Source organism: Anabrus simplex, chromosome 1 (assembly GCF_040414725.1).
Source record: "Anabrus simplex isolate iqAnaSimp1 chromosome 1, ASM4041472v1, whole genome shotgun sequence".
NCBI lineage: Eukaryota > Metazoa > Arthropoda > Insecta > Orthoptera > Tettigoniidae > Anabrus > Anabrus simplex.
The window spans coordinates 829162925-829190488 of NC_090265.1; the positions used below are offsets into that span (position 1 = coordinate 829162925).

A 27564-nucleotide genomic window follows, 5' to 3' on the forward strand; every position below is an offset into this window, starting at 1 on the left:
ATGTGACTTTTCTGCAAATATGTAAAAATATGAACTAAAGCTGGAAATATGGACAAGTATGAAAAATAAAATATGTTTCAAATCACTCAAAATATCCTAATTTGTAAAGATATGACCAAATGTAGCTAATGAAAAAAAAACCTAAAAAATAAATGTATTTATATCAAAATCCCAGCCCTGGTAATTACCAATGAACATGTAAGAAAAAGAAGATTATTACTGAACTTTATTTTTAACAAAATTAATTTAAATTACACTATATTTTTAACCTATCTCAAGACAGAGGATAGATAAAAATAACATTAAAAAAAGGAAAAGTAGTACAAGAAAAATGAATTTGTAACAAAGACAACAGTTCCTAGTTTCATTAGTGAACCATCTGTTCTTCCAAAGCCTTTGAAATCCATTCTGGTTCATTACTGGTTATTTTCTCAATAATTTGATTCACCTGGTAGCAGAGAGACTGGATCTGTTTATCCCACGTAGGGAGTACTTCACGAGCTGAAACAAGAGGACATAAAAATTATAAACTAAATCCAGAGAAAATCCACAATATTAGCATCAATGCCTTTATATTAACTAGTTCCATACAAGAATTGAAACACATTTTGATTATGCTTGGGCTTGGTTATCAGTCTCAAGTTCTTCCTTGAGTGGAAACTTATAACCTGTACTATGATGCAGCTGTTTTCTTTTGCTTGTGGTTTAAAAAGGAGAATATCTTGGCTACGAAATCTACGAGAATGGTATAGGCTCAGTACCCCCCCCCCCCCCTCTTTTCAGAGTTGCTGAGAACAAGAATCAGAGTACCCTGATGACAGCCGACATCTGATGGCGATATGGTACAAGAAGAAGTGGTTTAACGTTGTACTAACACATCAAAGGTTTCTGGTGATGCAAGGAAGGAAAAGGGTTAGGACTGGGAAGATACATGGCTGTGGCCTTAATTAAGGTACCCTGGCATTTGCTTGGTGTGAAAATGGGAAACCACAGAAAACCATTTTCAGGGCTGCTGACAGTGGGGTTTGAATCCATCATCTCCCAAATGCAAACAAGAAATATATTTCAAAACTAAGCTACATGTTAAGTGTTAGAATGAACTAAAGCCATACCTTGGTGTCAAGAGGACCATATTTTAAAATCCTCTTGTGAAGCATTCAGAAAACCATCTTCAGGGCTGTCAATGGTGGGATTCAAACCCACCATCTCCCAAATGCAAGCTCACAGTAGTACAACCCTAACTACATGACCAACTTGCTCGGTACAATTTAAAACACTACTTTACAAGATTTATAATTAGTCTAGAGAGGAACAACTAAATATTGATGAACAGCGAGACAACTCAGTAACAAGAATCGTTAAGAAAACCTGATATGGGCATCATGACAAGTAGCAGCTCTCAAAGTGCTGGTTATTTAAATTTTCAGTCAGGTTCTAGCAGAAGCTACAAGAATGTACTAGGATTTCCACCAAACACCCATTTCAGATCAAGGATTGATGTGAAATTCATGTTTGAACCATCCTAGGGAAATTATCACACCTGATCTAGGAAACCCACATTTTAAATTCTTATATACTTCATCTCTTTTGCTGCGCTATTTTTAAACAATGGCTTTTTTTTTTCATATTTTCCAAATAAACTGAAACTTTTTTGAAAGGTTTGTGACATTCAACATCATTGCACCTATTTTAAACTCACCTTTGGCAATCTAGCAGTGACATTTGACCTTGAAACACACATTCATGTGATGCACTTCGAAACATGGAACTGGGCACATTGCAGGCTGTCCTGCACAATTTCTACAAAAACAAAAAACAAAAAAAACCTGTTTGTTTTCTCTCGCATAGTCCCTATCCTTTCTTTGAACATTTTGCTGGTATAATGGAATAAACAACCCAATTAGGTTTGTGACTCTTGTCCTGCTGCTCCCCAAGAAAGTGCCTCTCTGTCAGGCACACTTGAGGTATGTAATCAGAAGGTCTTCCTCGCTTCGCCAACGGACTGCGCTGATACTCTTGTAGAAGTCCCAATTTTCAATGTTATATCGAAATTAGCCTTGTCACATAATTTCATTTTTAAAATTCTTATATCATCACTAATATTCTGCCAATCCGGCCCCGCGGTGTAGGTAGCAACGCGTCCGCCTGTTATCCCGTGGCTCCGGGGTCGATTCCCGGTCGGGTCTGGGGTTTTAAATTGTAAATGATTAATATCCCTGGCCTGGGGACTGGGTGTCTGTGTCATCCTTAAAGTTCCCTTCTTCACATTCAACACTTTACACTTCCGCCATTTACATAATACACGCAGGTTTCCCACACATGGTGCAAGTAGGGGCAAAAGATCTTCACAGGTCGACGCTCCGAACAAATAGCACTTTTTAGAAAGAAAAAAGAAAAAATATATTCTGCCAGACCGATACAAAATGACGATCTTCCACGTTACCACTTTCTTCCGAACAATCACTATGCACATCACTTTGTACACTTGTTTCATGGTCAAAATTTAATGAACAGTCTGAATCAGAATAGCCCATTAAAAGATTGAAGGTTTCTTCACTGTCATTACTTATGTTGTTCTGCACACTCATAGCTGCTGACAAAAGCCTGCTACCGGCCAGACAGCTGACAGGAATGTTGGCAGGCTGGCGGGTGAAAGATAACAAATAAACATACAGTAGGCCTAGTATTGGCAGCTATGTTTTCAAACAATGCTTAGAACAGAGTCAATACATGACTAAAGGTGTTTGTATTATTAAATGCCCCTTTATTAAAGATGCACAAGTAAACTGTAGCGGGAAAGTACCAAGTCGACAAAAGTCGATTACCGCAGTGAATGCTATAGGGAAGTAAGTCGACAAAAGTAGACTTCCTCAGCGAAGGAGTTAAGAACCAACACGCAAAACTTTATTCAACAATAATTTCCTTGCGTGTCTTATGGTTAGATACTGGAATTTTTTCACTGAATTCAATAATAGGTAAGATGATATGACAATTATAATGAAAGTGAAATGTAAGATAAAACTGATGCAGAAAGAGAAAAGAACCTTTTGAAATGTTTTATCATGAAAGAATGTTGAAAGTGAGGTAAGCAGATCAGATCATAAGTGAAGAGATATTGGATCAAATTTGTGAAAGGAGAATGAATCACTTAGATTGATAGGACATAAACTGAAACACTCAGTACTTGTACAGACTTTAATATCTGACAGAAGTATAGAGGGAAGAAAGGTAGGGAAAGATCAACATATGAATATATTGAACAAACTGGAGTGGAAGTATGATGTAATTACATAGTGCCTAAGACGACAGCTACAACAAACCAGTATATGGCTGATGAAACAAGGACAACAGCATACTCACGAGTTTAAAAAATCATCACCATCATCATCATTTCCCCTTTTCTGGCGGATACCAGGTGGGAGCAAATATAGTTTCTCTTCACCATTTGTCATCCAACACCGTGTTCCAGTCCAGGTTTTGGGCCGATGTTAGGCCCCTTAATACAACAAGCAAGCATCAGTCCAGGTTCTGCTGTCCTATGCTGTTCTTCACAGAGTCCATCCATCATTAATCTTAGTTTTCCTTATCCTTTCTTCCCTGTCGTCTGTTTTCCCAGCGCTTGCCTTGGCAGTCTTCCTTCTTTCATCTGCTTGACATATCCAAACCACATCAATCTATTCTGTTCTAGTTGTCATTCGTTTTTGCACATTTAGCTCTTTTTGTATGTCTTCATTTCTCACTCTATCCCTCTTTGTCTTATGTACCATAATCTTCAGAAATTTCATTTCAGCTGCCTGTAACACTTCTCTCTGAGTCATTGTTCAGGTTTCTGCTGCATGTCATTATAGGTACGTAATATCCCTTACAAATCATTTCTTTAGCCTTCATTGGTACATCTTTATTCCATATTAACCTACGTACCTGGTGTTAAAGGCACTCTACAGTTGTATCCTCCTACTAATTTCCTTATACAGTCTTCCATTTTCTGTCAGTTCACTTTTCAAGTATTTGAAGTGTTCTACTATTTCCAGTTCCTTGTTTCCAATTTTGATAGCTCCTTTTCCTTCTTAACTTCCTCTACTTATCATCATTGCCTTAATCTTCTCTACGGTGATCCTCAATCCCCGTTGTTCAATCCTACCGTACATTCAGCTGTTGTTGTACCACCTCCACATCATCTCTCCAGATCACATCTCTCTCATTCTCCTCAACCTGATGGTTGGTGGGTAGCAGATCACATAATCATCCATAAACATCATTACATTCATTCTTTCTCCTCTATATAATCTTCCCTTGCTGCCTTTACAATCTAATGCATTACCATTATGAACAGTAAAGGTGACAACACACTACTTTATTTTAGCCCATTGTCAATTCCAAACCATTCTGTTCTACCCACAGTTATCTTCACACAGCTGCAACAGTTATCATATACTGCTTTTAACATTGTTATTACTGAGCAAGTGGCCATGTGGTTTGGGTCACGTAGCTGTCAGCTTGCATTCGGAAGATAGTAGGTTCAAACACCGCTGTCGGTAGCTCTGAAGATGGTTTTCCGTGATTTCCCACTTTCATACCAGACAAATGCTGGGGCTGTTCCTTAATTTAGGCCAGGGTCACTTCCTTCCCACTCTTATCCCATTGTTGCCATAAGACCTATCTGTGTCGGTGTGACGTAAAGCAAATTGTAAAAAAAAAGTTAGTAGGTCTAGTTCCTTGCCACTGCTCCTGTGTGTCAGGATTTCCCAAACTTTTGTTCTGGGGATGCTGTCGTATGCCTTTTCTAAGTCTCTAAAAATTATTACTACATCCTTTCCATATTCTCAACCCTATTACATAATCTGACTCAGAAAGAAAATGGGTTCCACTGTTGATCCTCAAATTCTGAATCCAGATTGTTCCTCATGTAAACAACTTTCCATCTTTTTTCTAATTCTTCTTTCCAGTATCCTTTCCATTATTTTTGCAACATGGGAGACGATGATGATTCCTCAGTAGTTACTGCATATTATATCTCCCTTCTTGAATATTGGTATTATAACCCCTTTTCCCAACCCTCTGGCACTTTCTACTATCTCCATACACTCGAGTATTCTGTTACTCTACTGGAGACCTGTTAGTCCTGCAGCCTCGATCATTTCTATGGCTACTTTATCTATTCCCACAGCTTTTCCCATCTTCATCTTTTTAATTGCCCAATCCACCTCTGTCATTGGTCGGAAAGTGCACATGTGTATAAAGTGGTACTAAGCTGAATGATACCATGCACTGCATAACGGATACTGTAAAGTCAATACCTCGCCACTGGTTACCCGTACTTAGTCATATCCCACCACCCACCTGAGGAGAAAGGAAGCTCTGCTGAGAGAAGCAAAGAAGATCGGTCATCTCCCTCATTACCAGTTCACCAGGAATTTTGTTACCCATCGCCATAACGACTTTGATCTAGGAGACCAGCAAATGTACTGGCCGGCCGACTCTTTAGGGATAATTTAAATCTAAACCAGAGCTGGTGGGATGAGTGGTCAAATTCAACATCTGGAACTAATGCTCATGAGCTAAATCCAACTTGGAAAATGAAGGGTTTTGACTTCCCAAGAAAACTAAGGTGTAGCCTCAACAGACTGAGAACTGGGTGTGGATGCTGCAATTTCTTACGCCATAAATAGGGTTAGATGGATTCTCCAATGTGTGAATGCAGTGAAGAGGAGCAGACCATGGACCATGTTATCCTGTGCTGCCCTCTTCATGCCTACTCCGGAAGCCCCAGCAACCTGTTTCATCTTCCAGAAAGTCTGTAGAGTGGCTGAAAAACTTGAACCTGGACTTATGAATTTGTTGTTATCACCATACGATTAAGAATTTGAAGGTGCTTGCAAAGAAGGAGTAAGTGGCAAAAGGAAACGAGTGCATGAGGATCAGTTTCTAGAGCTGCAAATTGTGTTAGTAAAGTGGATTAACACAATGGTGTGTTATTTCATTCCTGCTGATGGAGCATGGAGAATCTATGGGTGCAAGATTTTACTGTAGCTAAAAATAGTAGCAGCCTTTTCAGCGACCTGTGACTTCACCAAAGTACTGTTGGAAGATTCTATAAGCATAATTAGCATAAGTCGAGAGTTGTTCTTTCAAGGCACTGATAACACAGCCACCTTCCTGCATAACCTGAGGCTGCATCACTCTCAGCTGTGAAATAAGCTGGAAAGTACGTGCGTGCAGACAGGAAGAGTGTGCATTTGACAGGCTGGCTTGGTTGTGTCATTCTTGAGAATATTTAACACGTCTAATTCAAGTGTACGAAATTTATACGATGTTCATATGGAAGACTCGAGTTCATAAACTGAGGTCGAGGATAACAATTACACACAAAGTGAATATGATAATCCTGACGCTTCAGGCATGTAAACTTAGATAATGAACTTATTTCAATTTGATGTGAAGTGGATTCTGTAACACAGTTTTATACAGTTTCCTAAAAATATGACAATTAAAACTCATTTTTTGTGTAGAGGAAAGTGATATCTTTCTAAATATTCCAAATGTTATTCCAATCATTGGTTTCCCTAGCACTGAAAATATTTCAAATTGAAAAAATTTCAAATACCATTACAAATCTTGCAAATTTCTAGAGGGTAGTACATTTACATAGGACCACCTCGAATGTGTTAAGTAAGCCCGTTCGGTTCATTTAGCACAACAGATGGGACTCAAACTCTCAGAACCAATTACTACGCCACTCAACCGTTGCCCATGGTTCACAAAATAGGACGTGACTACAGTAACCCATTCCACAAACCATTCCATTATTATTATTATTATTATTATTTTAGAAGTTTAGCAATATAGAGTGTATAAAATTATCATGACTGAAGAAACATACACACTTTTTTCTAATCTACTAGTGTATTTTATTTTGCCGGGCTGAGTAGCTCAGACGGTTGAGGCGCTGGCCTTCTGACCCCAACTTGGCAGGTTCGATTCTTGCTCAGTCCGGTGGTATTCAAGGTGCTCAAATACGTCACCCTCATGTTGATAGATTTATTGGCAAGGAAAAGAACTCCTGCGGGACAAAATTCCAGCACCTCAGCGTCTCCGAAAACTGTCAAAATGTAGTTAGCGGGACGTAAAGCCAATAACATTTATTATTTTATTTTGTCATTTATACATTTTACACAGTTTCAGTGCTTGGTTAGCTTACATGGGAGTTGAGCTCTGAACTGAGACAGTGAACGAGACACTGGGGTGGGGGTCATCAACCCCGACATGGTGCGTCCTAATAGCTGATAGGGAAGATTCCTGTAGATATACAGGACAGGTGTGAATAAGGCCTACCCAAATAATCACCTGTGGATCAAATGAGGAACATCAGTAAATGCCCTTGATGGCAAAAGAGGTATATTCCCAACGGTAAAGGGGCAGAAGAACTGGCTCTACGGCTTAACACATTGGAGACAGCCATATTTGAATGTGCTATTGCCCAGAAATTGCAGGATTTTAAATGGTTTTTTAAACTTTTTCAGTGCTAGGGTAAGCCATGATTATAACAACTTCTGGAATATTTAGAAAGATCACACTTTCTTCTGCACAAAAATGAGTTTTAATTATCATAATATTGCAGAAATTTTTCAATATAAATTTATGAAGATAATAAGGCTTACAAACGAAAAAAATTCTGACACAGCTATGGATGCCAGTTTGGTTAATATTTCAAAATCTGTATAATATTGTGGACATATCTACTGAAACACACTAATACAGATTCTGACCTAATTGGTCAATTGGCACCAGTATCCTTGTTTACAACCAGTAATTTTCTTTCCCACTGCTCATTGTTTGACAACGGGGTTGTATCGAGTTGCCATCTGCAGGTTGCCATCTGTATACGGGAAACACCCATATTTTTAGGAAGCAGTATAAAACAATATTACAGAACCCACTTCAGGAAGCGGTATAAAACTACGTTACAATTCACACCAATTTGAAATGAGCTCATTATCCACATTTACTTGCTTGAAGTGCCAGAGTCATCATGTTTACTTAGTGTGTAATTGTTATCCTCATCCTCATTTTCAGAACTCGTGTCTTCCATAAGAATTCCATTATGGATTCATTGTCGAAATTCTGCATACTTGAATCAGACATGCTAAATATTCACAAGAATTACACAAACAAACCTGCTTCTTTAACACACACTCTACCTGTCAGCATGTACCATAGCAGAAGAAGAAGAAGAAGAAGAAGAAGAAGAAGAAGAAGAAGAAGAAGAAGAAGAAGAAGAAAAAAAACAAGAAGAAGAATTTAAAAGGTGTTAACATCCATCTAATAAACATATCAAAATATGATCTGAAAAGACAATAATTATGTCTCGAGGACCAACATCATTAACCCTAGAACTGGCAGTGTTAAATCTTGTGGTGGCAGCCATATATGGCAACTTGTCTAAATAAAATACAAAATATTTGCGAGATATGAAATAAATCTACGAAGTTTTATGCATCTACATAAAGCGAATACACTGAGGATTGTCACGGTGATACAAAATTGCATAAATCTTTTGAATAGAAAAATGTACAGTCTATTAAAAAAGTGTAAATCCTAAATTCAAAATAACAATAATAAAACTTTCAATAATATGTACACAAAACTGCAACATGTCACAAACAAACTGAGATATACAGATTGCCAACAATGTATCTGTAATACACTAGCAAAAGTTCCATCACTCTGAAAGGTATATTCTTGAAAATATTATGTAAAATGTATTGGCATGCAATCATTTGGCGGTGTGCCCTTAGACCACATTGTTATGATAGGTTGCTTTATGGGAGGTTGGTCATCACTTCTATTTTCCGATATTTGATGCGAAGAAATAGCTGATAAACATTCCAAATCTGACTCTGAATCTGAAAGTTCATTCTCAATAACCTTAAAGTGAGATGTGTCACTTCCATCTTTCAACAAATTTTGCACTACTTCATTACAAATTTTCCATAATGAAGTGAAGATGCCACATTTAAATACTTATTGTACTAAAAATGTATATAATAAATCAAATAATACATATACAGAAGTAAATAACTCGCACCGAAGGAAAAACTACAAAATTAAATTAAACAAAATTAAACAAAATAGCAAAACAGAGACTCTGAAGGTTTGTTTACAATCACTCAAACAGATCGTCAGAAAACTGCACTAATTTATTTCTGTGAAACTGCGCCCGAGGAGGTTGTAAATGGCAATGAAACTGAATTCACGACCGCTGTCGACATTGAGAATGACAAGAAGTAGACTGTCATGACATGTTGAAGAAATGTGGAAATTACGAGAAGAAATACAAACACATTGAATATTTGACAGTGTCGCTACAGCAGGGACCGAAGTGCCGAATATTTGACAGTTGCCTGTTCTAGGGTTAAAAAAAAAAAGTAAGCATAAATGGTAATAAAGTCAAAATTGTCACCCAATTCAATTATCTTGCAGAAAAAAACGAAATAGCCTTGATCCAAATAACAACTGGGACATCCACAATAAAAATGCCTATTCATACATGCAAAACTAAAACACTACAACACAATTGTTAGTCTACTTCACTGTGTAACAGAGTCCCTGATAAATAATCTTTAAACTTAACTCTAATTTCACGTGAACAATGACATGAAACATTCATATTTCTTTCAGCATTATAACCATCTGTATAATTTGTTAAGTTATAGAAGGCTTCTGGATCTCACACGAGTTCACCGCACTCTACTCCATCTCTATCCAGTATCATGTTATATGCAGGACATGGGTCACCAGTATTAATTTTCCTCCTCCCCATGAGCTCGGTTGTTCGCGACACCACCAGGAAGATTTCCTTTTACGTTGAGAAGATTTTCAAAATATTCCCTCCACCTGTCCAGTAATTCCCTGGGATCTATTATGAGTTCACCTGAATTACACAAAACACTGCTTATTTCCTTTTTCCCTCCCTAAGATTCTTTATTACTGTCCAGAAAGGCTTCCCTGCTGCTTGACCTAGCCTTTACAGGTTATTACCAAAATCTTCCCACAAATTCTTTTTGGATTCAACAACTATTTGTTTCGCTCAGTTTCTTTCATCTACGTCTGTATCAGCCCTTGTTTGGAGCCTGATAAGACTGATAAGTCTGATAAGACTTCTCTTTACGTTTACAAGCTGCTCTCACTTCATCATTCCACCAAGATGTTTGCTTTTCCCCTTCTTTACACACAGTTGTTCCTAGGCATTCCCTTGCTGTTTCTACTACAGCATCCCTGTATGGCCACCCATTCTCTTTCTATATCCTGAACCTGCTTACTGTCCACTGTTCAGAACTTCTCACTAATCATACCCATGTACTTAATTTCTTTGTCCTGGAGATTTTCTATCCTTATTCGTTTGCAGACAGTTTTCACTTTCTCTATCCTAGGCCTAAATATACTTAGTTCACAACAAATCAGATAGTGGTCTGTATCATCAAAAAATCCCCAGAAAACCCATACATTCCTAACAGATTTCCCGAATTCAAAGTCAGTTAAGATATAATCGATTATGGATTTGGTACTCCTACCCTTCCATGTGTAGTGGTGAATAGCCTTGTGCTTGAAGAATATATTCTTAACTGCTAAACCCATACTAACACAGAAGTCCAGCAAACGCTTCCCATTCCTGTTAGCTTCCATATCTTCCCCACATTTACCAATCACCCTTTTGTATCCTTCAGTTCTATTTCCAACTTTCGCATTAAAATCGTCCATTAGCATTATCCTATCCTTGCTGTTGACCCTAACTACGATGTCACTCAATGCTTCATAAAACTTGTCAACTTCATCCTTATCTGCACCCTAATATGGTGAATACACTGAGACAATTCTCGTCCTAATTCCTCCAACTTTTATTATAATTTGGGTCCACCTTAATTCTATACATAAAAATTGTTGCGTAGATGTAATTACAACATATATTTCAATTGGTACTAGTTTCAACGCCTCACTATGTCATCATCAGCTGGTAGAAGATTGTAGAAAAATTGACAATCATATAAGTTTATCAACATCAAACTGATCACAATTTAAAACCATATTAACAACATGAAACTTGACAGTATTTACTAGTAAATATGAACTAAGAGACAGTATATTTTTAACACAGTCATGTTGTTGATAGGGTTAAATGGTTTTAAATTGTGATCAATTTGACATTAATAAACTTATATGATTGTCAATTTTTCTACAAACTTCTACTAGCTGATGACGACACAGTGAGGCGTCGAAACTAGTACTGATTGAAATATATGTTGTAATTACATCTACACAACAATTTTTATGTATTGAATAAGGTGGAGCCAAATTATAATAAAAGTTGTAATCTTGGTTCAATACGGACAAACAATGAAGTTCATTAATTTAACTAATTCCTCCAACTGCCAAATCTATCCACATCATTTGCTTATTTACGTGCCTAACAGAAACGATGTTGCGTGCAATAGTATTCCTGATGAACAGCCCTACCCCACACTCTGCTCTTCCCTTTTTAACACCCGTCAAGTACACTTTATAATCTTCTATCTCTTCCTCGTTATCTCCCCTTAACCGAATATCATTTACTCCTAGCACATCCAGATGCATCATCCTCTTTGCTGACTCAGCAAGTTCTACTTTCTTTCTTCCATAAGCCCCATTAATATTGATAGCTCCCCATCGAATTCCATTTCGTTCACCAAGTTCTTTCCAAGGAGTCCCTTGCCTGTCAAATGGGAGTGAGACTCCGTTACTCCCATAGGTCCGAGGCTTGCTTAAAATGTTCTGAGCTCAGTAAATTCGTGAAGCAGGATGCTACCCTACTTACACATAGTACAAGTTAGGATCTCTCATGTAACGGGTTAGGGACCATTGGTGGATTGTACAGTCCTAGCCGCCTGAGCACAAGGAGAGCCATGACTCACAATATGTCCAAGATGCCCACTCCCATTCCGTAGCAACTGGTATCCCGACTCTCAGGACCACTTACTAGGCTACTCAGCCATTGCCCATGTTCACGAACTAGGACACGACTGCAGTAACCCACACCATGACATTATTATTATTAGCTTTATTGGCCACATTGGACCACTTGAATGTTCCATGTACACTTTTTCTCTGATGGTTGTACTATTTGATTCTTCTCATGTGCCAGTACTTCTTCATTCGTTCTGATTGCAGTGTTCTTAATTTGACTGAAATCTCTACAAGCCTTTTGTGCATCATTTCAGTTAAAAATTTGTGATTCTTAAGAAGGGCGGTCATTTTATTCTTGTTCTCTGCATCTGTAATTTCGAGTCCAACTGTTTTGAGATCCTATTGAATTTCTTTGACCCAATGCCCTCCTGTCTTCTTTTCTGGTAATCATAAGATGTGAAAAATATAAGAGATTATTTTCTTCTTGTTCTTCTGTGCAATGAAACAGAAGTGGAAACAGCAGAGGAGAGAATTCAGCTACAAAAACAATTCTACAATTGTTAATATTCAGTTAAAATAAACCATATCTATCTATCTATCTATCTATCTATCTATCTAATCTACCTATCTAAGATGTTACGGAATATACTAAAAATGCAATCTATTACGAGAAACATGAGATTTTATAACTTCTGAAATGTATTTTAATTTCAATCAAGTTTGATTTAGGTATTAACTTGCCACATATACCCTGCGCCCTGACTTTTAAGGTTGAACATTTTCAGAGAAAATGTGCAAGATATACGCGGCCAAATACAGCACATCTCCCATAGCAATGTGTGGATTAGAAATTATCTGTGACAAACTAACAATGAGCAAAATTGAAAATGTACAATCATGTTATCTCAAGTGTGCACCAAGAGTGGGGAAAGCGACACCGACGAGGATCTACAAACTGGCTAAGGAAACATTCTACTGTATATCGAGGAGCTCATGACTGAAGTGTACTTATTTAGCTTTTTATGCTTTGGGGACCAATGATTGCTCACGTCTGCGATATCCCTGAAATCATACGTGTTCTCTGGGCTGTGCTGAAGGGCAATCATTACAGGGCTTCCAGACTATCCTCCGGGGTCTTCCAGGATATTTAAGTATATGCAACTGTAAGACACTATTAAAGGTGATACCTGACGACAATAACTGTTTATACTCACTTTCAAAATGAACAATAGAATCAATCTGATCGATGTATCCATTCATACGACTCTCTGTTATCATCTGGCTAGCAATCTTCTCTGCCTTAATTGGTGGAATTTCGAGCAGAGCACCAAGTTCTTCAAACGTTATGTTGTTATACAATTTACTAGCTGACAATAAGTTGTGCTCTATTACAGCTCTTTCTAGGATGGTGGAACCTGAAAAATGAAACAGACAAAAGAAAAAGTTAAAATATAGAATATTACAAAGAATTAGAAAAAGCAGTACTGGTATTAATCCCACCACCAAAAACATATTCCTTTCTGATTAATATTTCGTAGAGAAAGAAAGAAAAACCAGCTTATCAAAACAAGGATATAATATAAATTTACAAAAATATATATATAAAGAAAGAACATCCATGTGCTTTCTTTGTTGTCATGACGCCTCATTATTTGTCAGGAGTGAGTCTACTGAGAGAAGTGAAAATGAAGCAGCCATGGCCTATATGTTAGGTTCAACTAGGCATTTGCCTGAGTTGAATAAACAATCTAGGGTGGCTGAGAGCGAGAATTCAATTAATTTCTCTACACAATTATGTTACCAGAGGCTTGGTGCATCCTTTTCTGGGACCTGAAAATCTCGTTTTGCTTCTTATAATAACAATCACCTCCACCACCACCAAACCAGTCTTAAATTTGTGGTACAGCCAGGAATGGAATCGAGGCCAGTTGTATACGATGCTATGCTAAGCTCTAGTATACTTATATCAAATGTGTTACATGAAATATCTTACTACAAATATGTTTCTGCCATATTTGTATTTTCATAACAAACTTCCTTCCCTATCATAAAAGAAGGTTAGCGAACTGTCCCAGTATTACAACATTAATACTTTCAAACAAGATACATGGTAAAATAACACAGCCTACAAAATAAATGTTTATTTTGCAGCATGAGATTTAACAGGTCCCTCTCTCTTTCCTAGTGCTTTTCCCATCAAATGGTATCCGCTATTCGGCTATATTTTTGCCATTTGGCCCTGCCTAGTAGGGTTGATTTAAAGATAAAAATTTCATTGTTCCGTATTGAAAGTATTAACGTTAAAAATTAAATAATTGAAAGAGGTTCAACCTATTCAATACATAGGAAAGAAATGTAGTGATTACATTTTTATTTAATAGTAAAAATAAATGGGACCGGTTTCGACCCTAGTCCAGGTCATCGTCAGCCGTAAAAACATGTAAAACAATGCATATGAAAAAGAAAAAGAATTGCGATTGTCTTAAGCTGAATAACCGCGTTGCCATCAGCTCAAGGGAAATTGTAAAGATGACTAACAAAATGAGAAAAATCGCTAATGCTTGCAGAAAAAGAAAAAAAGAGCCTCTTTATACTGGATGGCCCAGTATCACAGAGTCTAAAGAAAACATGTTATTTTTGAAAACCAACGAGACCCTGCGTGGCAATGTGCACTCACGTCCACTTCGCAGTTTCGTAAGCTTCGCGCTGTTCTGCTCTGCGGCCAACTGCTTCTCAATGTGCGCCCGGCCTAACAGCACGAAAGTACAATGTATTCATCCAGTTATATTTTTAATTCCAAAGCGACGACCCATATTTTTCTTGGGCTTAAAAGTTTCCTTAAAGTCCAAATTAATGTTTAACGTCAATCCCCGAGAAAGTGTTGAGGGAAATTTTCGAGATATTAATTACTCACTAATTACTCACAATACAGGCCAATACATTCAACTGGTGAAAATATTCTTGAATTGGTTACTTTTAAACACCTGCACCGCGATTGTAACAGTGTTATGTGTATTTTATATTGACCGGAAAAATCTTAACCTAAAAGTAGCCTTTAAACGTGATTAGTGGGCGCAAATGTCAGTGTTCCGACTGTTCGTTCACGTTCCCTGCAGCTTTATGCTGGACCATGGCCATAACTACACACAGGCACACACCACACAGCACGTTCCGAACAGGCACATTCCCAGTTCCCACTGGCGCGGAGCATGTAATGTTGCCTCTCGAAGTTCTCTCTACACTGTGCAGTTACAGTCCCGCGTCCCGTGCGCCCGCTGCACAGTTCAGCTAGTAGGCGAAGGGCAGTGCATAGTGGCGCTTCTGATGGGACAGCGGGTCAGTGTCTCCGGCTCGCTTGAGAATGTTTCGGAACAATTGACACTCGGTGTTCTGGAACAGCGGAACATAACTGTGCACCGGCACATTGTGCCGAAACAGGGACATAGTGCCCAACCCTACTGTCTAGGATGTCCCGAGGGTTGAGGCCCACAGCACGCATATCTTCCATAATCGTACGAAATTAATTTTTGATCCATATACAGGTAACAGGTAGGGACCCTCTTAGAGGCAGCCCTGCCCAGGGAGTGGCACCCCTGCCTATGTGAGTCCCAGAGCACACTGACCCAGTGTGTAACATCTGGTAAAGGCTCAGGGTAATGAGTGAAGACCTCAATGGCAGCAAAAGCAGAGAATATGATTCGGTATGGTGGAGCTGGCGGAGGAGTCAACCCATTCCTCTGGGGGTAGTACAGATGGAACTCATTGCCTTGTGAGATGAGGAGGGATCCTCAAAGCCTAACGGAGTAAACCCCAAAAGAAAATCCTCAATTACGTTGGCCTAGCAAGAGCTTATTTGTAGTTGCTTTCAAAACACATGAGCCTCGGAACACATTTATCAACTAAATTAAGACGCCAGAATGAGCATAATCATGTCAGGGATGATGGTTCATGGCCTGATGATAGACATGGTCTTGCAAAAATGAAAAAATCCCTGAGGAGACTAACACGGATTGGGACCATCAACTTACTCAGTCTCACAGAAAAATGTGAAGAACTAGTGGACCTCATGAAAAGGAGGAAATTAATGATACTGGGGCTGAGTGAAACCAAATGGAGAGGGAAAGGAATGAAGAAATTAAGAAAACAGTATACACTGTATTGGCATGGAAATGACAAAGAGATGAGGAATGGTGTTGGTTTTATCAAGAGTAAAGATCTATAAAGAGTTGCTGACATTCAGTATGTTAGTGAGGGAATAATAAAGGTGACTGTGCATTTAGGGAAAGAAGAACTAACTTTGGTACAGGTGTATGCACCTCAAAGTGGATGTTGTCAAGATGATAAGATCCAGTTTCCTGATGATTTGGAAGAAGTTATTAGTAAAGAGAGAGTAATCATTACAGGAGATCTGAATGCACAGATAGAACAGGATATGAGAACGCAATGGGACCTCATGGATAAAGTGGACAGGTGAACAACTCCTTGACTTCTGTATGAGGAATGGGTTGGTGGTGAAAAATAGTTGGTTCAAGACGAGACAGAGCCATAAGATAACATGATACAGTTGGGATGGACTACAGAAGACTGTAATTGATTGTCATTTCAGATCAAGAAAGGAACAGAATTGTAACAGATGTCAGAGTAATACCCAGCGAGAGCTTTGACAGTGACCACCGTCTATTAGTAGCAGACCTGAGAAACTTCTGTGTGTCAAAAATACAGAACAGGAAAATGCCAAAAATCAAAATATGGGAACTCCAGAAAACAGATAAGAGAACCGAGTATCAAAACCGGATAAAAACCCTGTTACCAAGAGATGAAAGGAAAAATGGAGAGGCAGAATAGACCAGACTAAGGGACACATTGGTTAAGGAACCGTAGTAGATCTGGGAGGTCCCGGTCCACAGCAACAACGACAACAACCACTACATCATAGCGAGCGCTCCCCTGCCATAAGACGACCAGTAGACGGAGGGGCAGGAGATCAAGACCAAGATCATTTCACACCCCGTGCACAAAGGAGGATACAAAAGGGTACATCAACGGCACCCGCCGGAAAACTATGTGCCGCAAACAAGACTGCATGGCTTTATATAGGACGCATGAATCCAGATGTAACCGCAAGCGATGTAGACTACATAAAAGACAAGGGAATCGAAACCAGCATAAAATGTAAGGAGCTCATCACCAGAGGTGAGAATAAAGCCTTTAAAGTTGGGATTCCCTTCGAGAGGAAGGAGGATGCTTACGAACCAAACTTTTGGCCAGCGGATGTGATCTACCGGCCTTTTCGTTTTTGACCATGAAATCTCGCGAGATGCAAGCAATCAGGAAGTCAAGTTACTTCTATGGAATATTGAAGGCCTGATAAACGCCACGAACTCAACACCAGAAAACATTTCTGACCCATATGACGTCGTAATACTGGTTGAAACCTTCCTAACTTCAGATTAGAATGCGAGAAATCACTACACAGTGAACAATTTGGCAGAGCAAGGTATGGTGGGGAGGCTGAAAGGAGGAATCACCTGCCTTTTAAAGGCTCACTTCACACCATTCCAAGTCATGTATAAAAACAACAATGTTCTTGTAGTGAAGACTAAACTGTGCGTGTTAATATGTGTGTATTTTCAGCCAGGTTTCACATCTTATCAGATCACTGATGAAATAGGCACTGCTCTGAGTATAACGGAACAGGAGGATAACATCATCCTAGCAGGAGACCTAAATTGCCGCACTGACATTCCATCACAGAAGACAATAGAGGTCTTAGGCTACTTAGAAGAGGAAGGGATATCTCTGGTAAACAACAAAGACCGGAAGACGTATGTCTGTTATAACGGCACCAGCACCATAGATCTCGACTTTTCGAATCAAGGTAAAATAAAGCCAATAAAACAAGACATAATCCCGACCCCCTACCGGAAACACCAACTAGTAGAAACGACTTTCCTACTCAGTCATGGCAACAAACAGGATAAGCCAAAAACATTAAAATTTTCAAGAAAGACTCTACACCAGTTCATAAGTGAGACCGACAACCAGGCAATCTCGGAAAAGGCCCGGAAAGGAGATCTTGACGAAGCAGCAAACATGCTCGAACATCTTTTACAGGGCGAAGTCATACCAGAGGCCACTATAACACGAAAATTGAAACCATGGTTTGACGAAGCCTGTTACAGACTTCGCAGGATCACATTGGATGCCCTACACACAGCTCTCAAAGATCCAACTGACAATCATCTAAGGGAATATTCTAATCATAGGAAGACATACAAGACTCTCATAAAAGAAACACAGGAACGGTATCAGGAGCAAGAGGAGCGGAGGCTGATAGCGGCAGCAGATCAGTGCCCATACAAAGCATTGAACCCAAGGCAACCAAGATACTGCAGAAGCATCCCTATGGAGACATGGGTGACTCACCTTAGCAATGTACTGCAGTACAAGGATACTCGACCAACGGATACCCCTGAGATCGAGGGGGACTCTGACTTCGACATGGAGATATTCACAATTGAGAAAGTAGAGTCCGCTATCCTCTGTTCAAAAAATAATAAAGCGTGTGGCCCAGACAATATATGTAATGAGCACCTTAAAATCGCTCTCCCAGTGTTGAAGGAAGCAATAACTTCCCTCCTGAATGAATGTCGCAGGCTAGGAAATATTCCCCGTGGCTGGAGAAGGTCCACAGTAAAACTGTTGTATAAAGGAAAGGGAAGCACCGAGGACCCAAACTCCTATCGAGGCATCGCCCTAGAATGCGCGCTATTCAAAATTCTAACAAAACTCTTATGTCAACACCTCAACAGAGAAATCGACCCCAAGCTCCCGGAGGAGCAATTTGGCTTCAGAAAAGGAAGATCTACAACACAGGCCATCCAATGCCTTCTAAGTGATATCGAGACAGCCCTGACAGTCCCAAAAGGAAAATTACATGCCATATTTATAGACTTCTCCAAGGCTTTCGACACGCTCAATAGGAGAATCATTATAGAGAAGTTAGGAAAACAAATGAGAAGAAACAGCTATACAAAACGGCTTATCGCGAACATCCTGGCCTCAAATTACATAGAGATAAGCGATGGAATCACAACATCCATTCCAATAGAACAAACAACCATTGTATTGCAAGCCCACTACTGTTCATCATCGCAACGGCAGATATCACACAGGTAGTCTCGAAGGAAGTAATTCTATATATGTACGCTGATGATATTGTGTTGGCCTCGAGTTCGGAAAAGAAGCTGCAATCTGCATTTGATCTGCTACTGGAATGGGCGGAAGAAAACGAGCTCACCCTAAACGAAGACAAGACTGTGTCAATGACTTTCAGAAAAGTAGGTAAACCAGCAGTTTTTCACACACACAGAAAACCCCTGGAGAGCGTCCCTAACTTCAAGAACTTGGGCGTGACACTCCAGAAAACTGGCAACGTCTTTACGCTCCACGTTAACGATAGGATCGGCGCGGCTACGAGGGCCATGAATGACATCAGACAGCTGAGAAAACTCTCCATCAAAACAGCATTGGAACTCTTTCTTCTCAAGGTTACAACTGTCGTAACATACAGATTAGAGAATATCTGGACACACCTCAAGCTGAAACACCTGGAAAAGCTAGAAAATCTAAAGGCGACTTTCTTGAAGAAGGTTCTGTGTGTCTCAAAATACACGCCATCAAGACTAGTTTACAAACTAACACGTGAATTATATTGCGTGGAAGAGCTCCGCCTTCACCTGCCGCTACAGTCGACACCAGCACACGTGCAACTCATGCAGAAGCTGCAAGCAAAGAAGAGAGACATCTGGTGGGATTTTTACATCACTGATGCAATGACCTGCAACGATTGGAAACGGGGAAATTACGAACTAAGACACACGGTCACACGCTTCGTCGTACATGGCTTCCATCATAAGCTGTGCAGGTTGAAGAAGTTTCACCAACCAGACGCAGAATGTGTATGCGAACGCTGCGGCAAATATTGTGAAAGGTATCATGCGACGCACTGTACACATAGACTTGAATCCTTGACGTCTTTCTGTTGTAACGACTAGCCTGCTAGCACTTATAATGTATTCTATATTCGTTTTTACCTTGTCTGTATCATTCTCTCTTTTGGCTATTAGCTGCAATAAATATTTATTATATATATTAACGGTTAAGGAAGCAACTGAAGTTTGTGGAAAGACAAGTATGAAACACGGGAGAAAGAAACACTTTGGTGGAATGAAAGAGTGAGAGCAGCAATCGGGGAAAGAAATCTCTTGCGGAAAGAAAGGGATCAGGAGAAAAATAAACCAGATCTTACTAGAGACGAAGCAAAGATCAGAAATCTTGAACAATTATACTGAAACAAGAAACTGGATGTTAAAAGAACAGTTACAGAAGAAAAGACCAAGGCATGGAATATATTCACTCAGAAACTGGAGGAAGACAGTAGAGGCAATAAGAAACTTCTGTATAGTGTTATCAGAGGTAAAAGGAAACCAATGAATGCCATAAAGGCACTTGAAGATAAAATGGAAACATGGTTAGGACAGAAAGTGACATGAGAGAAGTCCTGAAGAACCATTTTGATCGCCTACTGAATAGACCAGTTCAAGAACAAAATACAGAACCGGAAATCCAAGCCTACAATGAAGAACCTCCCATCACTTGGACAGAAACTGAGAGAGCCTTAAAATCTATGCCTATAGGAAAATCTTCAGGTGCAGATGAAGTGAATGCGGACATGATAAAGGCAGCAGGCATCCAGAGTATACAATGCCTGCACAGAGTACTAAATGCCGTATGGACAGACAACAAAATACCTGCAGATTGGAGCAAGGGTGTTATAATTCCCCTGTTTAAGAAAAGCAGCAGATGGAAACCCACCAACTATGGAGGAATAACACTGCTGTCTCATGGGCCAAAAATTCTAGAGAAGATCATAGAAAGGAGATTGAGAACCATCATTAAACCACAGTTAAAGGGGGAGCAATATGAATTCAGAAGTAAGAGATCAACAATGGATCTAATTTTTAGCACCCGCATGATGATGGAAAAGTATTGGGAGAAAGGCAAGGACCTGGTCATTGTATTCCTGGATATAGAAAAGGCCTATGATATCTGGGAGTGCCTGAGGAAAAGAAATGTGCCTAAAGGGCTGGTAAGGAAAATTCAGTTGTTGTTCAAAGACTGTATTAGCTGTGTACAAACTGGGGAAGGTCAATCATCATGGCTGAGACCAAGAGTGGAGTTCAGCAAGGAAGTGCACTTTTCCCACTACTGTTTATCACTGTTATGGACAATCTAATGAAGAACGTCAAGGGAAAGTTAGGTGAACTGAATGCTGATGATATCATGATTTGGGGTGAAACAGAAGAGGAAGTACAGATCAGACTCAACGTATGGAAATCCCAGTTCCAGGAATATAACCTCAACATCAGCGAGACCAAGACAGTGGGATGGCAGTCAACAGAGAAGGGCGTCCAGCAAGTGCAAAACTGGGAGACCACCAGCTAGAGTGTGTGGATAGTTTTCCTTACCTTGGAAATTTAATCTCCAGTGATAATTTGGTCAGAAAGGAAATTACAAACACAGTGCAAAAGAGATGAGAATTCTACCAACAAGTAAGAACACTTTTATGGGATGACATTATTCCAAAACCGGCCAAACTGATATGTTTAACAGCTATTTCATACCAATATTGACCTATGGTATTGAAGCGTACAGCCTCAGAAAAAGAGATTCATCAAGACTGCAAGCATCAGAGATGAAATTTCTTAGATCCACCATCCAGAAGACCAAGACGGACAAGTTAAGAAATGAGGAGGTGAGGAAAGAAGCCAGAATAAAGACATCCCTATTAGACCGAATCGGCACATCCAGACTACGGTGGTATGGGCATGTGATGAGGATGGAGCCTACAAGAATAGCCAGAATAAATTTGGAAAGACAGGCAAGACCTGCAGGAAGACCTAAAATCCAATGCATGGACATGATCAAGGTTGATCTAGTTACCAGAGGATGGACAGTGGATGATGTTCTCCATGTCAAGTTGTATATGGGCAGGAAAAACTGGAAAAGGCTCATTAACCCTAGAACTGCCAAACGTCGCGCTTGCGACACAATAGAGTGTCACTAGAATGCCAACGCCTCACGCGCGACGCATAGTACATGCATTCGCTTAACCAGTCATAACATCATTTATTGTTCACTTACGCTATTTTAATAAGTAAGACATTGAAGGGGAAGCTTCAAGTCTTTCAACACACATTCCTCACTAGCCGAAAATGACTCAGTCAAGGTCAGGGTAGGTATAAAATCAGCTACTCTGCTGTCTCAGTTGCTATGTAACTTCGCGCTCGCTCGCTGTTCCTGTGAGTTTCTGTGAATATCTTTCATTATCTTTCAACAGATTGAGTTTATTCTTAAATTGTTTCTTTTGAAGTGTAAACTTTGATCCTGGCTGATGAGCTACGTGATTCAAGTGATATTCACAAAGTTCCTGAAGATGATTGGGATGCTTCCTCTTCCAGCGATATATTTTCTTTAGCTGATGATTCTTCTGAGAGCGGGAAAGAATATATTCCAGAATCTGAAGTTGAAAGTGATTCCGATGAAGAGAGCAGGCCTGCCGACGTTTCATTGGATGTTACTGTTTCCGTAACATCAATGTGGTGCAGGGTTTATTCACCCGAACCGGAGTTCGATGTTTCCAGGAAGTTCCGCGTAAGGGATCCTGGCATTTTGATCTGTCCACCCCGAAACAGTCCACCAATTACGTATTTCTACTTCTTCTTTACGGATTTGATTTGGAAGCTCTTGGTAAAAGAAAGTAATGACTATGCGGCGAAAGAAAACCTAAAAGACATTCTGGAGAAATGTAGGCCTTTTCTCGTATGCGAACTTGGTTTGATGTAACTGTCTCCAAAATGAAAGAGTGAATTACCATTTTAATAAATATGGGGTGCACCGTGAATGCTATCATACAATGCAGCATTTCTGGAGGCCTATGAGGCACGGCAGGAAAAGAAAACTCTCCGAGAATGACTCCCAGTAGTGCTCGGAGGCTGATGGAACTGTGTGCAGTTCGGAAATTTTAATCATTTTGCGATTTTATTTTACTTTTGGGAACTTAATATTTTTAAAAACTAGAAGAAATTTTGCGTGTTTTGTATATAGTGATTTTTAAAATGAGTGGTTATTTATTAATAATGGTGAACTTGAAAATAGGAAAAACACTTTTTTTTTTTTTTTCAAATTTTTGATCGCCTGATACGCACCAGGTATGCAAGTAAATGATATAATACTTATGTAAGCATCTTAAATAAAGCTTTCTGAGTAATATGGTGTGCTGCATTCCTAACTTTTCTGCACTAAACGTGCTTAAATTTGTTAAAAACATAAATGTGTAATAAATGTGAAAATGGCCTGGCATTTAAGGAAAAACACTCGGCACTTCTAGGGTTAACAGTACCCGGGAAACTGGAACTGTACAATGATGATAATGATGACGATTTATCAGTATCACTATCAACAAGGATGAAAAGGTCCACCTATTCAATAATGTATATAATATGTTACTATTATTTATTAAATATTGGGACCAGCTTCGACCCTTGTATTGGGTCATCTTCAGTTTTAATTATAAATGGAAAAGAACATTACATGTAACTTGCAAACTCCAACACCTAATACAGTAAATACTATTGGCATGTCTCGAAACATCGATTAAATATGTTGTGGTTATACACTGACTGAGCAAATTTCATGGGATAGAGGAGCACTGATGCGCAGGTGTGTTGTCTGCGCACCACACGCCCACTGTGCCAGCGGCAGTTGTATAGGAGACCTTGTGAGCAGTGGATGTGCATGTGACAGGTGTAACATGGAACGTCGTCGTGAGCTGACACTGTTCGAATGGGGTATGGTGGTTGGTGCCCGATGGATGGGAAGTGCGATTTCGGAAGTGGTGCGGGAATTCGGCTTCACACGATCAACCGTGTCCAGGGTGTATCGTGAATGGTTGAATGCGGGTGTCACCGTCCACAACAGATGCACGACTGGCCGTCCAGCCACCCTCGATGACCGTGACATCCGAGACTGATTGTCAATAGTGACAGACGGGCAACCATGCAACAAATCATGGCTCAAAACAACACAGGCCGTGCTAGACACGTCTCCCAGTGGACAATCCGTAGGAACATGGGTTCTATGGGGTATGGGAGCCGGCGCCGCACACGGGTGCCACTGTTAACCCAACATCATCGGGCACAACGACGCGCATTTGTCGCTAGTCATCAGGGATGGACACTGGAACAATGGCGTATCATGATATAGTCGGACGAATCACGATTTCAACTGCACCATGCCGATGGAAGGCACCGTGTATGGCACAGACCACACGAAGCGATGGATCCCACCTGCCTCGAAGGTGTGGTCCAGGGCGCTGGTGTCTCTGTTATGGTCTGGGGTGCATTTTCCTGGTATGGAATGGGCCCCCTAGTTGTTCTGGAAGAGACTTTGAATGGTATGCGGTATGTTAAGCTGCTCGGAGACCATCTCCACCCATTTTTGGCCTTCCAGCGCCAAGACGGTTCTGCAGTGTTTCAAGATGATAACGGGCCGCCACATCGCTCCCACGTCGCCCGGGAATGGTTCCAGGAACATGCAGCGGAGGTCCAACGACTGCCATGGCCACCCAGAAGCCCCGATATGAACCCTATCGAGCATATCTGGGATGACCTGGAACGCAGGCTCCGTGCCATGGATCCTGCACCCACGAACAGACCAGCATTGGCGGCTGCTCTGCAAATGACTTGGTGTCAGCTGTGTCCAGAGGACTACCAGGGACTTGTCGACTCACTTCCACGGCGTTTCACTGCAGTTCGCAGGGCCAGAGGAGGCCCCACACGCTATTAGGTGACTATCCCATGACAGTTGCTAAGTCATTGTATATGAATCCATTATTGATCTCTCTTACACATGCATTCAACACTTGTGTGTCACTTTTCTTTTCAGAAAATCGTAGTCTTACTACAAAAATGAACATTATTACGTAAATAATATACGAAGTTTGATCAAAAAGTAAGGTTACAAAGTCTGCAGTGAAACATCTACATTTTATTTCACACAACCAATATAGCCAACTGATAGTACACACATTAGGTTATTTTTCAACAGTCTCCATATCGGTTTAGGCAATTGTCACTACGTGGGATGAGTTTGAATATTCCTACCTGGTAAAAATCCTGTTCTTGCCACGTTGTCACAAAGTGTTTCACCTCCTCGTCATACGCTGTAACATGATTCTCCTGTTGTCCTGATTCAGGTACTCTATTTGAGCTGTATTAAAATCTGTTGATGCTGTGCAGGGTTGGCCACTGCGAACCTCATTGATGACCTTTTCTCTACTGGTCACAAACTTTCGACACAATTCTGCGACATGCCGACGAGACATTACAATCTCTCCATAAACTTCTACCAGCTGCCAGTGAATTTCAGCTCCAGTTACATGTTTCACCCACAGAAATTGAATAATTGAGCGGATTTCTTCGCCATTTGTGTTTACTTACAACTAGTGCTGTAGGCGGCTGAAACTCTGCATAGTTGCCAACATCATTTATTAGAATTACCGCACACTGCTAAGTTCTCTATAACAGATGAAACTCCAGGAATATCAACCTTGTAACCTTAGTTTTTGATCATCCCTCGTATATCTAAAATAGGGGTTAATGTAACACATTAAAATATCCTTTTGGTATATGTACCGGGTGGTACACCTCTACGCTGCACGTTTAAATCTTGCGCCAATTGGAACTTGGAACTAGACCAATTTAAATTTTTCCTCTGAAGATGTCACTGTGTGGATTTCGACTTGTTTTTGTTTACTATTTATCAAGAAGTGTGGACATTCTCTCACAGATGTCGCTACTAAAAAACTATGACCATGCACCCTGGTGCGAAGTGAAGGAACTTTATTTGAAGAAATTTTGTATTCATAAGTTTTTTTCTTTACTAAATTTTGTTCATTCATTCTTGGGTTGGCAATATTTATCTTTTCCTTCCACCAGTTTCGAAGTTAACCAATCAATAATTTCTGTAATTAATTTTTAGCCAATCCCATATTTCGTCTTCGATTTTGTGTGTACCTTTTGATGTTAACCAATAAAACTCTGTGGGTGTGTCTTGATTATTCATGAAAGGTCTCGAACCTTCCCCGAGGGTATAAAACCTGCTGATTTTCTTGTCTCTCGACCACTTGTTTAACATCTAACCCTGTGTATGGACATGTAGCAGGAGGCGGGAGGTGCCTCTTTCTTCAGGCAGCAGTTCTTCAGTAAGGTAGTGGCCGCTTAACATCTTTATTTCTTGCTAGCTCAGCAGTTTAACCCGCGGGAAAGGTCCGAAACCTTTACCATGTAACCCATCTTTACAAATATATAAATTTCTACCAGTTTATGTAAAAACTTAAGTAAATTGGTAACTGTAATTCGGGGATAGAGAGTGATTTACCCTCTCGAGCTCCCCTTCATATTGGTTTGAGGTGACTACGTTTTGGTAACTGATTTTCTTCTTTTCCTCAATGTTTTTAATTTCTTCCTTATACGAGTCACTTCCATAGTGCTAAGTCCCAACTGATGAGCCTAACTTTATAGTGGCTTCGGCTGCGTCGGCAAATTAATCTTTTCAAGGCTCAGCCCCAAGTAAACCATCCGAAATCTCAGGCTCGGAACATGGTAGAAAGTCTTCCAACCCCACATTTGAATGCCCTAAAGAATGTCTTAGGATTGCGGCGTATACCCCTGCGCTTGTACCATTTCTCAAAATTGAGTTGAATAACGAACCGCTTATTGCTCTATTAGATTCTGGGAGTGTGTGTTCCATTATTTCGGCTGAATGGTATTCCAAATTAAGGTCGGTAAGTAAATTTTCTGATTATTGTTTGTCTTCGCTTCAATGCGTTTCGGCTAACTCCTCTCCATTAGAAATTTTAGGTTTCCTGTATGCCAAAATTCGTGTTTCTAAATTTAGTTGGAAAATTAAACTGTTTGTGGCTAAGCATTTGTCTTGCCCCATCATATTGGGAGCAGATTTTATGTCTTTTACTGGTCTAGTGCTCGACATTCAGAGCAAGTCGTGCACCTTCTGCCCTTGGATTAATTTCCCTGTGATTATGTGTTAATTGTACGATCTTTCCCTCCAGTTTTTCTGCTGTCCCTTTCCCTTGCGGCCATTACCAAGCCCCTGCCTCCTGCAAAACAACTCCTGTGGTTAAAAGTTTCCACGCCGCTGGCCCCTTAGCCTCATCAACAAAGATCGTACCCTAAAATCACCAACAAATTCTGCCGCCGAGATCTGACTGTTTCAGTGCCCCGCAGCCCTTCATCGCAGTACAGCCACCGAGGTGGGGTACGGGCCCACTCCACTCCCGTGATGTTTTCCTGAGTACGGCACACCGGAGTCCATCTCCCGGCAAAGCCTACCGCCAACTTCTCTGGGGACTGTTAATACACTTCTGATCTGCGGCGTCCTTCACGACGACTACCCCTCTCATAGTAGCGGGAGAGGTGTACCTGAGTGTACATGAGGGGTTCGGGCGACCTCAACTGGATATCGGCAGCGGCGGCAGGTCTCGCC

General features: G+C 40.2%; 1 protein-coding gene across 1 annotated transcript in view; it reads right to left on the reverse strand.

Annotated features, from left to right (window-relative positions):
* Positions 1-209: 209 nt before the first annotated feature.
* CSN4 (COP9 signalosome subunit 4) overlaps positions 210-27564 on the reverse strand; it is a 109127-nt gene continuing 81772 nt past the window's right edge. The window contains exons 8-9 of the mRNA XM_067147241.2: positions 13152-13352; positions 210-501 (exon numbers count right to left, since the gene is read on the reverse strand). Of these exons, the coding sequence (XP_067003342.1) occupies positions 368-501; positions 13152-13352 (335 nt within the window). The 3' untranslated portion in view covers positions 210-367. The remainder of the gene's footprint in view (positions 502-13151; positions 13353-27564) is intronic.